We start from the raw sequence: 13,944 nt of genomic DNA, 5'->3' as shown, positions 1-13,944 counted from the left end.
GTTACTCCCTGTGCGGGTATAGCAGTAATTCCTATTACGGCCTATGGTGGTGCCAGCTGCACCCAAATCTCCTGCGCTGGATTTATTGGAAAACGCATATGATTCTAAGTGTGTTCCCTGCCAAACTGATTTTCTCGAACTACAAGATCTTTTTGAAAAAACATTTTACTTGTGCCCATAGAATCGAATGTCACATTTTCGGGCCGTAGGTCGAAGATTATACGAAGATATATATATATTTTTTATGGGCCAAATGTGCTTACTAGAACAGTCCAGCTTGCTTCCTCTTTTCTGCCGAGTAGTTCAGGGGAAACCAGAGGACACTCGCAGTAGGAAAAGCAATGCATGCCAGACTGTATCATAGCTGCCCTGCGTTACAGTACAAGCACAGGTGTCAAACTCAGTCCTTGAGGGCCAGATCCATGCCAGTGCTTAGGATGGACTGAGAAAGAGAGGAATGTGTTCTACCTGATGGACCACACCTTTCCCGATTCAGACTCGTCAATTACAGTAGGTTGAGCTGAGCCAAAAATGTGTGAGGACCTCGGCCCCTGAGGAATGGAGTTCAACACCTGTGCTTTTACTGTAATGCAGGCCGACTAGGACACAGTCTGACATCCATTGCTTTTCCTACTGCGAGTGTCATCTGGTAGAGGCTGTAGACTTGCAGTGACCCAGGCTGCAGTTCTTATCACTGATCCGATGACAGGAATGTGCCACGTGACTATCAGGTGTCCTGCTCTTCACACATGGCTGCTCTTTCCTCTGCATTGCTGGATAATCATGCACCTTGCTCGCTGCTGTCCGTATGTGCAGAGAATCATGTGACAGAACCAGTTACTGAGGAAAGAAAACTGGCAAATATATACATTTCAGATGTTCTCTCACTTGGAATTTTTTTTCTCTTCTGATTTCAGGCTGGTAATGTTACTACATTGTATGTAATTGTAGTCTAATGTTGATTAAAGAACCATCTGATTGTAGAATGTTTGTTTTGTGTGATGATTTGGGAGGGATGAGGGAATGCAGGCCCAGTTTTGTCATGTAGCAAGGTGAAACACATACAGTATCAGGCGCAGAGATTACAGAAGCAGCATTTTTGTACTGTGAGCGAGGTGAATTGGGGAATCATCACTGGGGAAAAGCAGCTTGTTGTGCTGTGTGAGGAGTGACAGTGAGTGAGGAAAGGGGAGGCAGGAGAACAGCAGTGTTTCATTTGTAAATTGTCGGATGATGTGCGATCATTCCAAATCGAGAAGGAAGGGTCACATCCTCACATCTAACCCCCCCCCCCATCTGCACAGGTTACCTGTTGGATTCAGGCTTACATTAAAGCAACCTTAAGCAGAAATAAACTTGAGATATTGAACTGTATGTGTAGCACAGCTAAGAAATAAAACATCAGTAGCAAATATCCCCTACTGTTTTTCAGTACAGGAAGAGTTAAACTTCCATTATCTATGCAAAACAGCTGCTCTAAGCTATTCAACCTACTAGGTCAAATACAATCATGTTTTCTAAAGCACTTAAAGGACAACTGAAGAGAGAGGGCTATGGAGGCTGCCATATTTACTTCCTTCTAAGCAATACCAGGTGCCAGGCCCTCCTGCTGATAACACTTTTAGCCATAGACCCTGAACAAGCATATACAGATCAGATATTTAGACATAGATATGACTGGATAAGCTGCAGGCTTATTTCTGGTGCAGTTCAGACACTACTGCAGCCTAATAGGAAAGCCTTTAAAAGGAAATATGGCAGTCTCCATATTATTCTCAGTACAGGTCTTTTAAACAGCCAAAAACAGTGAGGAACAGCTTTAGATAAGGTTTTACTGTAGGAAAGTTCAAAAAGGGTCATTAGCTCTCCTCTGTTTTATATTTTAAATTACAGAGTGCAGTTTTAAAACTGCACCAGTTCTAAAATAAAATGAAAATAAAAATGACTTATTTGCTACTAACGTTCTATTCCTTATCTGTACTACACACTCAGTTAATTATATAAGTTCAGGTTTGCTTTAAGGCCTTGTTTGCAGTTACTGCGTCACAGTACTCTCCCCTGACGCAGTTGCCATTAACCTCTTACCAACCGCTCCAGGCCAATTGGCGTTAACGCGGCAGCTCCGACGGGACCGCTCAACGCCAATTGGTGTGAAGTCCTGGGGGGGCGCTTGCCTTGCAGGAGCTCCGCTCTGTCATCAGTCTCCCAGCGGTAATTGCCGCTAGGAGACTGTACAGCACTACGATCTAAGGTAGTGCTGTACTGGGGACAGCCGTGTCACTCAGCTGTCCCCTACAGAGGCTCAGGAGCGATCGGCTCTCATAGGCTGATGCCTATTACAGCCGATCCCTGTCATTAGCTGGCATAGGGAGGAAAAGCTGTTGGTGGGCAGAAAAGGGCAGGGGGGAAATCACTTGTGAGCTGAGTTGTACGGCCCTGCAGCGAGGCCTTAAAGTGGACCTGAACTCAACTTCCTCTCTGCTCTAAAAGATACACAACAGCATAATAACCTTTAAACAAAAAATAAATCTGCACTGTTTCTACTTCCTGATTCATGGAAACAGACATTATTTATAGCCTGTGCATTTAAATGGGCTTATCTGCGTATCTGCCATGGCAGTCATGTGACACGGGATAAGCCTATTTGAAAGCACAGATTGTAAACAATATGTCTGCTTCCATGAATCAGGAAGCAGAAACAGTGCAGATTTATATCAGTTGTAAGAAATAAACTTTTTTTGTTTAAAGGTTATTATGCTGTTGTGTATCAGACGTTCTGAGTTCAGGTACACTTTAAAGCTGCAGTGGCCTGAATTGTAAAAAATAGCCTGGTCACTAGGTGGGTGTAAGCCTATGGTCCTGAAGGGGTTAAAGTCTGACACATGCCACACCATTTGCTGTGAGATGGGAGTGCTCCAGGCGCTGCAGAAGTAAAGCACAAGGCAAGCTGCAGCACACAGCCCCGCGACTCACTGAAATGCACTGGAAGACAAGCGCTTATATTTTTTAAATTGCTCCACAGCCATAACGCGCAGTGCAGGTTTTTAAACCACATAGGTACCAAAGCGCATAAGGACAGGGGGAAGTGGAGGCTGTCAATTGTCCTTTTACACAATACCAGTTGCCTGGAATCCTGCTGATCTTTCCTGCAGGAGTAGTGTCTGGATCACACGCCTGAAACCAGCATGCAGCTAATCCAGTGAATCTGATGTGCATTGCTTGTTCAGGGTCTAGGGTTAAACAGCCATACATTATGCACGGTTTAATAGGAGATAAATATGTCAGCCTTCGTATTCCTCTCATTTCAGGCATTCTTTGAGCAATAAGAACATATTACAAAACATGAATGTGTGGAAGACACTTGTGACATATCGCATGTGTTTTCCCATGTGTGAAATCGCATTACAACTGAAAACCCAGTGTTAAGGTGGGTACACACATCAGATAAAAGTCTTGGAAAATGAAAGATCACAGACCAATTTTACCCCCTTCCATGTAGTAGGAGAGCCATACCTACACAGTCTATTCTATTGAGCTGAACTCCCCATCAGACAGAAATCTTTGCAAGATGCTGCACACAAAAATGCTGTACACATTCAAACGATCAGTCTCTGCAAAAGATCCGTTCCTGCAAATTGCATTCATAGTCTATGAGATCTGCAGATCATCATACACACCTTGTTTAACAGACATTCATCTGCAAATCAGACAATCATCTGCAGATCTGAAAATCCATCCTGGTGGATCTGATCTGCAGATGAATGTCAAACAAGGTGTGTATGAGGATCTGCAGATCTCATATAGACTATGAATGCAATTTGCAGGAACAGATCTTTTGCAGGAACAGATCTTTTGAATGTGTACAGCATCTTTGTGTGCAGCATCTTGCATAGATTTCTGTCTGATGGGGAGTTCAGCTCCATAGAATAGACTGTGTAGAGGATGGCTCTCCTACTACATGGAAGGGGGTAAAATTGGTCTGTGATCTTTCATTTTCCAAAGACTTTGATGTGTGTACCCACCTTTAGTCAATGGCATTGATTCACACCTGAATGTAATTCTCCCATGTGGGGGGCGATACATACAGCAGTGCAGTATAATATCACATAGCGTGTGCATTTTCACACTGACAATCGGATACTGCGGTATAACATACAAGTTTGAATGCAGATTCACATGCACAGCATAGGAAAAGCTGTGTGCATAAGTACTTTATTTCCTGCACCGATAAGCGTGAACCCTTCATAAATACAGCACTGTATCAGACAACAGAAGAGGAGGATGGGGGCAAAGCATTTCCTCCGTGGGAATTCTACAGCTGCAAAATACAAATACATGGAGTGAACCAGTTTGAGATAACACCACATAGGGTTCTATTCCACTAGCAGCATTTTGTGATCTGAATGCAAAACGCTGACTTCTTTAAAACAAAGGGACACTGCACGGGAAAGTTTCAGTTACTGCACTTGCGACGTGATTTTGCGCTATGACAAATATCAGCCCTGTTCCATTTTTTGTGCACTGGAACTCCTATACAAAGTATTCGAGAAAAAGAAAATTGCATAGCATTATTAGTTTTTTTTTTTTTTTGGGGGGGGGGGTTATGCCATGCTTCCAAATACACCCCCCCCCCCTTCCCCATGCAGCTGTGCCTCATGCCCATTGGTTCATACAGGAATGGCGGGGTAAATGCGGTATTGGAAATATGTGAAATCTCTGCTGCAGTACAATCATGATCGCAATTCACAGTGAAAAAGGGCCCTAAACCACAATGTATGAAAGCGACACAAGACCACAAATAAAGTATTACATTATTTTATGTACAACATATCATTATGTATATTAACAAAAAAAAACAAATAAAAACACTGGTGGTTTAGCACACATTTCTAGACTACCCCAAAAAATATTTACAAGAAACCAGCAGGAGCTGCAGTGTTCTCTCCAGGCTCTTTTAGGCGGGCGCTCCACCCGGCTAGTTTTGGTGAGCACCCGGCTGTAATCGCCTCACCTCCTCCTCTCCTGTGAGCAGATTAGCGCACAGAAGCACCAGTCCTGCATTCTCATCACGTCCCACCCGGCTACTTTTTCATGCCACCTGGCTGGAAAAATATTTCTGGGGAGAACACTGGGCTGCCCAGTGTCAGGTGACTGGGTATTGTGGGGGACTCCTCCAGCAGCCGCACAGGACGTGGCGTCACATTCTCACTCCCTCCATCTAGTCTGTAGCTCACTTCTTTGCGGTCTTCACTAACTTGTGCTTTGGGGGAGCCCACTTCAAGTTCTGGGAATCCACTGTGGGAAAACAATGAAAACTCAGGTCACTCTTGTAAATCAATACAGACAGTAATAGATCTGATGAAGGCGTGGTAACGCCAAAATGTGTAGAGACACTGAGGCATGCAGGAGCTAGGACACGCCCTCCTTATCACATGCCTGAAGTCCCAATGATCTAGACACCTGCACTGCTGGCCACGGCGATGAGGGGAGAGCTGCACACTGACTGGAAGGGGGATCCTGCACTCAAAGAATCTGATAAGCGCATATTGTAACTTTATCCTGAACTTCTTTTAGCAGTATATTAAAGTTGATGGGAATCCGGCAAGTATCTGTTTTGTTTTTTTTAGTCTAAGGGTGCATACACACATCAGACCATAGTCTTTGGATCTTTTGCAGGAACTGATCTTTTGCAGATACTGAACTGTTGAATGTGTACAGCATCTGTGTGTGCAGCATCTTGCACAGATTTTTATCTGATGGGGAGTTCAGCTCCATAGAATAGACTATGTAGGTATGGCTCTCATACTACATGGAAGGGGGTAAAATTGGTCTGTGATCTTTCATTTTCTAAAGACTATGGTCTGATGTGTGTATGCACCCTAAGGAGAGGGAAGGCTGTGAGGCCTATAGCCCCTTCCCTCTCCTGGTGCCCTCTTTGCACCGGCAGCTCCTCCATTTGAATCCTCCCGAAAGACAGGCCCAAACTCACTCTTATCAAGCGAACGACAGTCTGTACACACGCCCGATTTAGCGGGCGAACGACGGGACGTTCAAACGACCCGTCGTTCGCGGAAATCCGACGTGTGTATGGGCCTTAACACAACTTAACACAAACTTTTTTTTCCATGTTACAGTACTCTTAAGTTTTTACTGTTTTATTGTCTCTGCTCAATGACACATTCATTGAAGTCTGCCAGAGCTAATATCGATGAACTATTGACCCTTTATCTCTTTACTGTGCTTAAAAGCCATTTTCTGCCAGGAAAGTGTTTTATGGCTACAATTCTTTATCAGTGAGGGTTACGGCTATAGTCCGACCAAGTCCCAACTGGACAGAAACTGAACACTTGATGTTTAACTCTTTCAGGCAGAGAAACTATAAAACACTTTCCTAGCAGAAAATGGCTTCTGAGAGCAAGAAAGAAATAAAAAGGGGAATTTCTTATCAGTGAGGGTCACACTGTAGTCACTGTCTGAGTCAGGACTGAGTCAGCCAGTTACATGCCTGATATTTAACTATTTCAGGCAGCTAAAGAAAAAAAGGAACACAGCATAGTTATTTGTGTGCTAGGCACTGTACATACCCATGTCTATCTCATGTCACTTCGGGTATCCTTTAATACTCTAATTCCCTAAAAACTAAACAAGCCTCGCCCACAGCTTTTCACAGTGCCTTGGCAGTGTAACAAGGGCTTATGGGAGCTCAGTCTGAGCAGTAGGAGGAGGAGGAGGTTACTAGCCTGAGATTTCAGAGGCAGAGGGGAGGAGGAGAGGAAACTGAATTTACACACAGGCAAGCTGATAGCATATCCAGCCCTCAGCCTGTGACATTGTGACAAACAGAACATGGCTGCCCTCATTGCATCACAGGAATAAATAATCAAACTTTTGAAGCTGTTTGCAGCTAGATTTGCTGTGTAAACTATCTAAACATTAGATAAGATATCTAGACAAGTTACTTCTTAAAGAGAACCCGAGGTGGGTTTGAAAAATATTATCTGCATACAGAGGCTGGATCTGCCTATACAGCCCAGCCTCTGTTGCTATCCCAAACCCCCCTAAGGTCCCCCTGCACTCTGCAATCCCTCATAAATCACAGCCACGCTGCTGACAAACAGCTTGTCAGAGCTGGCTGTGTTTATCTCTATAGTGTCAGTCTGCTGCTCTCCCCGCCTCCTGCAGAACTCCAGTCCCCGCCTGCATCCCTTCCCTCCCTGCTGATTGGAGGGAAGGGACAGGGACCGGAGCTATGCAGGAGGCGGGGGAGCAGCTGAGACTGACACTACAGATGTCAACACAGCCTCACAGCACGGCTGTGATTTATGAGGGATTGCAGAGTGCAGGGGGACCTTAGTGGGGTTTGGGATAGCAACAGAGGCTGGGCTGTATAGGCAGATCCAGCCTCTGTATGCAGATAACATTCTTTAAACACACCTCGGGTTCTCTTTAAGGTAGCCATATACTGGTCGATTTGCCATCAGATTCGACTAACAGATAGATCCCTCTCTGATCGAATCTGATCAGAGAGGGATCGTATGGCTACCTTTACTGCAAACAGATTGTGAACCGATTTCAGCCTGAAACCGTTCACAATCTGTGGTGGTGCTGCCGCCGCTCCCCCCACCCGCATACATTACCTGCTCCGCCGGCGCGACTGCCCCCGGTCACCGCTGCTCCGTCTCCGCTCTGGTCTCCAGGTCCGGCAGGCTTTACTTCTTTCTGCCCGGCAGGAAGTTTAAACAGTAGAGCGTCCTCTACTGTTTAAACTTCCTGCCGGGCAGGAGGAAATTAAGCATGCCGGACCCGGAGACCAGAGCGGAGACAGAGCAGCGGTGACCGGGGGCAGTCGCGTCGGCGGAGCAGGTAATGTATTGCCGCTCTATTGCGTCGGTCGTCAGGCACTCGAACGCCGCTAGCGACGCGCTCCCTACCTGCGGGCGATCGACGGTAATTTTCCACACGGAGCGATCGACGGGATCAGACGAAATGGATCGAAATTCGGCATGTAGCGGGAACGATGTGACAGCAGATTCGATCCCAGTGATCGAATCTGCTGCCGATCTGGCAGGAATCGGCCTAGTGTATGGTCAGCTTTATAGTTTTTCATCTCGGATCTGCTTAAAAAGATGTAAAATGACAGTATTTCATAGGACAACCATCCCCGTCACTGACCTTTAGGGACATCTCTATGGTAGGACAATCAGCATATGGTAACGGGGTGATGAGATCGGCAGCCACTCACCTGTAATGGGGGGTTTCTTATACTGCGCGCTCTTCAGATGTTCCTCCACCAGTTTGGGGGTGACACATATGACGTGTTGTCCCTTCCAGTATTTCACCATATTCAGTGACTGCAGCGTGCCAATGATGTCATTCTGAGTGATGCTGGTCATGCGGCTGGAAGAGAGGAGAAGGCGGCAGAGTGTGAGACGTGGGTCCTCTCATCTGTAGCATGTGATAGGGCAGGGAGTGGGCGGTCCTCACCTGAGGTCCTTGATGGACAGAGTGCCCCGGAAGTCTCGCAGGATCTCCAGCAGCACCCAGGACCAGTAACTGCGGTAGCTCAGCTTCCCCAAGTCTGACAACGGCTTCTCTGGGGAGCCCACCGTGTTCTCCAGCTTGGAGAGCTCATAGCCTGGGGGGAGACAGGATCCAATCACTACAAATACAGAGACCTCTCTACTAATCATTTCTCCCAGACACTCCCAACCAGCTGCCCATTATCTGCGCTCCCCATGTTACCAGCAGCCTGCATATATCCGCACTACTGTGGCATTTGTCTGGTGCTCTGAAAGTGTTGCCATACAAGTCTGGTACACTCATCCAATTTTTATTGGCAATCAGTGGCCAATTTTACCACCTTCATACAATGAACAGATTGTATAGGTTATATTAGATGGAAGAGGTCAAATTGTGTGTGTGTACCAAGCTAAAAAGCAAACCTGAAGCTAACATAAAATTACGAGGTAATGAATTGTATGTGTAGTACAGCCAAGAAATAGAACATTAGTAGCAAAGAAAAAAAGCCTTATATGGTCTTCCAGTAAAAGAAGAGATACAAAACTTCAGTTATCTATGCAAAAGAGCTTCTCTGAGCTCGTCGACCCACTGGGGGGAATACAGGCCCGTTTTCTGTAGCACTTATGGAAGCAGACATGGTAACATTCAGTGCTTTCAAATGAGCTTATCTGCCATGTGACACGGGGAGAGATCAAATTACAACTTGTGATTAGTCACAGATGAGGGGGAATTAAACAGGCTAAACTCTCTAAATACATACAGGGTGCATTTCTCTATGCTTTCCTTCTGTCCTGTGCAAGAGTTCAGGTGCACTTTAAGGATGCCTGCAGTGAGAGGTATATGGAGGCTGCCATATTTATTTCCTGCTAAACAATACCAGTTACCAAGCATCCTGCTGATGATTTTTCAGGTATCAGTAGTGTTTGAATCACACACCTGAAACAAGCATGCAGGTGGTCCAGTGAGACGTCAGTCACTAACATCTGATCTGCATGCTTGTTCAGAGAGTCTATGGCTAATATTAGAGGCAAAAGAATCAGCAGGACAGCCAGGTAACTGGTATTGCTTAAAACAACTATACAGCCTGAAATGACATTATTTTCATTTAAAGAGAGTCTGTACTCTAAAATTTTTACACTAAAAAGCATACCATTCTATTCCTTATTTTCTCCTGTGCCCCTCTGTGCTGTTTCTGCCACTCCCTGCTGCAGTCCTGGCTTGTAATTAACAGTTTTAGGCAGTGTTTACAAACAAAAGACTGGCTTCTAACCAGAGCATCATAGGCTGAGAACTAGCTTACTGTGTGACTCATGCAGAGCTTGGAGTGTAAAGCTTCTGCCAATCACAAGCAGTGCTGCACATTCCACACATTCCAGCCTCAGCCCGACAGACACGACAGAGGGAAGGAGATAAGATTTATTACAGAGGCAGTGCAACTAGGAAAGGCTGCAGTAAGACAGACCACATTAGAACAGTAATAGGAACTTATAGGACAGAAGAAATAAGGCTCAAAATTTTGTTACCGAGTCTCTTTAACCCCCTTGGCAGTATGATTCTTTCTGGATTTTAGGGTCTAAAAGCGATGCAATTTTTTTGCATGCTTTTAGACCATAACACTGGAAAAAAAAAAAAAAATCAGACGGCGATCTCACCAGGGGGATGCAGAGCCTCTGTGGCGAGGAAGAATGGCAGCCGACGTCTGGATCCTCCAGGAGATGAGTGAAAACGCCCGCTGAGCACATTGCTCTGCATAGGTCTCCTGCAACCATGAGTCCAGCTCGGGGTTACCGCTCCTGGCTTATTTTTTTCCACCTCGACTTGGACTCGTTATTACTGCTAAGGAGGTTAATGAAGTTAGCATCTTGACAGCTTCCAGCACATAGCCACGCTCCCTTGCTGGAAAAAAAAATGCTGTGGTGTTTCCTATCAAGTAGAGAAACCATTGTGTGTAGAGGTACTGCTCCTGCTTCCCAGGCAAGAGGTTGTGGGGTCGAGGACGTGCTCCGCTGGGACAGCACCTGTGCACTAGCCACGACCTCGCAAACCAACAAGTAACTTTGCAGGACCTCTAGAAGAGAACGGGAAGAGCAGTAGGTATGAGGACTGCTATCTGCACTTGCCTGCTCCCGTTTTTAAAATTTGTGACCGCTAAGGTATCCCTTAATGCAAGTTGTATGCAGGTTGTACTAAGGCCATCCCATGCACTTCCTGATGATTTGGATTGGCCTAATTATGCATTCAGTTTGCAGCTCACAGACCATCTTTAGTGAGGACAGCCGGATAGAGCAGCAGCAATGTAGAGGGAGCCTGCCTCTTCCATTATCACACAATGCTCACAGCTGTACAGCCACACACAAGCCACTTACTGAAAGCGATGAGGAACTTCCCATAGCCACGCCTCTGGTACGGAGGGAGGGTCAGGATACAGGCCACGTTATTCCCGTCCGGAGACTCCTTCTCCTGAAAGAACACACCATCTGAGTCATCCATAGTCACAACACTGGAAGAAAAGTGTGATCAGGTGTTCCCAACAGAAGAAAAGCGTGATCGGGCGTTCTCAACAGAAGAAACGTGATGAGGTCTACCAAGTGCTTATCTCAAAAATGTCATCAAACAGTGATCAGTACAAGTCTGTGCAGCTGTATACTATAGCAGCTGGGACTAGGTCTAAAGCCTTGCATGCATGCTATACGGACCTTGTCAAAGATGGGCATTTGGGGTCACTTCCTCCTACAATCTAGAGTGTGTACAGCAGTTAGTCTGCGACGTGCTACCTTACCTTAGAGAAATAGCCCACAATGTGCGCCCCCTGTCGGTCCACCTCGGTCAGGATGTAGAATACGAAGGGCTCCACATCAAAGTACAAGGTCTTGTGGTCCAGGAAGAGCTTGGCCAGCAGGCAGAGGTTCTGGCAGTAGACCTTGTGGTCCTTCCCATCCACCTCGTACACAGAGATGTTATTCTTCCTATAGATCTCTTTTCCTGGCGGCTGCCTCCACTGGCACAGGCCCTGTAGGCAGAGGAGAGGTCTGTACATCACTTTCACCACTCCAAGGGACAGGTGTACTTATAAAGAATAAAGTAGACCCAAACTGTGCTATGATCAGTAATGCAATTCTAATTCATTGCAGATTCTACCACTTAAGAGCGATATGAGGGCCCCTCCTCACACATACATTAAAAAAGGGCACCATGGTTATTCGGGAACCGGAAAAGGCCGCTAGTGGAATATATCGGTAAAATTACAAACATTCTACAACTTTATTCCAATATAAAAGTAAAATATTGGTAATTTTTTTCCAATGTGTAACCTAACATTGTTCTCACACGAACTCTCCCTCTACTGATGCTTAACCCTAACCAATCCCCCGGCAGCAAAATCCCTAACTGATACCCCCCATGCCTAACCCAACCATGGCGCCCTGCCCAAATCACTACTAAATAGCCTCGGAGGTGGGGTGTTGGGGGGAGTTTGGGGCCCCATAAACACCCATGTAAATAACTGAAAATAACAGTCAATATTTGTAGTTTGTATAGCAGGCAGCCCCAACAACAGCCATCTTAAAAGTTGCCCCTACTTCCCAAATTACCAGTTATAACTGCCATTTGCGGCTATGTACATGGATGCCTATGGTAGTTTATATTCTGTAGTTTTGCCATATTGTGCTATAACAAACGTATTTATTGAAGGCTGGTGTTTTGAGGTAACCCAACACTTAAGTCTTAGGCTGTTAAGTCTGAGGCTGCTCTCACAGTGGGACGTTAAAGTCCCATGTTACAGCAGCCTGTAATGCAGCCCAACTCACAGTAATGAAAAATCAATGTGCTGTTCACATTGCCCACGTTGCGTTACATTGTAACGCTGCACGTTGAATGAAAGTGCAGCATGCTGTGCGTTATACTGGGCTTTAGCTGCATTAGACTGCTTGCACATGCTCAGTGAAAAGGCACATGGCTAATTAATATTCACTGCACTGTGGTGACCTAACCTGGACTCCTAGTGTTGTCCGGATCATGTATGAATCGTTCCATTTGATCCGGATCTTTTTTGTGAGTCGAATCATCCGGATCATCACAATGAAAGATTCGGTACACAGTGGATGTCTGTCTGGAAGAAACAGGAACATACAGAATGTACAGTGCAGGGAAAGTCCTGTCCTGCTAGTCATTTCACCCCCAGTCTGCTTCCCTAGTAAAATGATTCAAATGATTCGGTTCAAAGATCCGGATCTTTTCAATGATCCGATTCGAATCATCCGAATCCTTTAAAAGATCCGGACTTCCTATCACTAACCTGGAGCGGCTGTTCTATCAGTATAGATGGAATGAAAACAGCACACCAAGAGCCGCATAACGCGGCTCAATCTGACGTCCAACTTCAACACCACCATGCGTTGCGTTAGGGGCCCGTTATGCGACCTTAACGTCCCCTAAAACGCAACGTCCAAGTGTGAAAGAGGCCTTAAAGTAAATTTGTAAGAAAAAAAAAATGACCCTTAGGGGGTACTTATACTGGGAGGGGAAGCCTCATTAGGATCCAAAGGTTTCCTCCTCTCGGGTTTACTTTAAATTCATTTTCAACTATTTTATTCATTTCGGGCATCTCGTCTTGTCATGTTAGTAGCCGCTGCTGGCAGGTAGATAACTTTTATAAAGATATCCCCTTTATTTGGAGTGTGGCAGATTCTGAAGATTCCTGCTCTGACATTGCTGGAACTTCAGCAATTATTTAGTAATACTGGTAATTATGCCATTCTTTTTGGCGTGGGGTGTTGGGGGAGATTTAGATGGGATGTCTTTATGGAATGGGGAGGGGGGGGGCTATGAGAAGGATTAGGGGGACAAAAATATTCCTCTCCATTTGCATCAAGAGAAGATTTAAATTCTTACGGACGTCCAATGGTGGCAGGCTTGTGTGAGGCAGCTGGTTAGGTACTGGTAGGGACATGCAGAATGCACCACACTGGCCTGTGACAACTTACCAAATGGTAGCGGTAAGTTTTCTCAAACTTCATATACTTCAGGCAGTACTCGCACACCCACAGCTTGGGCTGCTTCCCATAATCCTCTGGGAACGGGGAAAAGTACCACGCGTCTATCTCATAGTTTCCAATGTGAATCTTGTCCACGTATTTCACTTTGGTGATCTGAGAAAATGATAATAAAACATGAGTAAGAGGCCAGTAGCTGGTGAGGAAGCAGCAGAGGAGACGGAACACACTTTCACCTGCTGAGTTATTTATTGAGCTGCCCAACACCACAGAACATGAACTCGGCAAAACTCTGCATGCCCGAATCTGGGAAAGTCCTGAGCTCTCGTCAATTCAGTATGACCGATTTCAAATATCTATCCACAACTCCACACTGGGGATTTATCAGACTCAGGTGAAAAGGAGTAAAGGTGTAAAGAAAACTGTTTAGGCA

At 45.5% G+C, this 13,944-nt stretch overlaps 1 protein-coding gene across 2 annotated transcripts in view; it reads right to left on the bottom strand.

Moving 5' to 3' along the window:
- Positions 1 to 4,799: 4,799 nt before the first annotated feature.
- KAT8 (lysine acetyltransferase 8) overlaps positions 4,800 to 13,944 on the bottom strand; it is a 30,002-nt gene continuing 20,857 nt past the window's right edge. For both annotated transcript variants that reach the window (XM_068243947.1, XM_068243946.1), the window contains exons 6-11: positions 13,503 to 13,667; positions 11,300 to 11,530; positions 10,887 to 10,980; positions 8,485 to 8,635; positions 8,243 to 8,397; positions 4,800 to 5,295 (exon numbers count right to left, since the gene is read on the bottom strand). In XM_068243947.1, coding sequence (XP_068100048.1) covers positions 5,231 to 5,295; positions 8,243 to 8,397; positions 8,485 to 8,635; positions 10,887 to 10,980; positions 11,300 to 11,530; positions 13,503 to 13,667 — 861 coding nt within the window. In that variant the 3' untranslated portion in view covers positions 4,800 to 5,230. The remainder of the gene's footprint in view (positions 5,296 to 8,242; positions 8,398 to 8,484; positions 8,636 to 10,886; positions 10,981 to 11,299; positions 11,531 to 13,502; positions 13,668 to 13,944) is intronic.

Source organism: Hyperolius riggenbachi, chromosome 7, assembly GCF_040937935.1.
Source record: "Hyperolius riggenbachi isolate aHypRig1 chromosome 7, aHypRig1.pri, whole genome shotgun sequence".
NCBI lineage: Eukaryota > Metazoa > Chordata > Amphibia > Anura > Hyperoliidae > Hyperolius > Hyperolius riggenbachi.
Note: the sequence above shows the minus strand (reverse complement) of the source record. Positions and strands in the feature narration are given on the sequence as shown.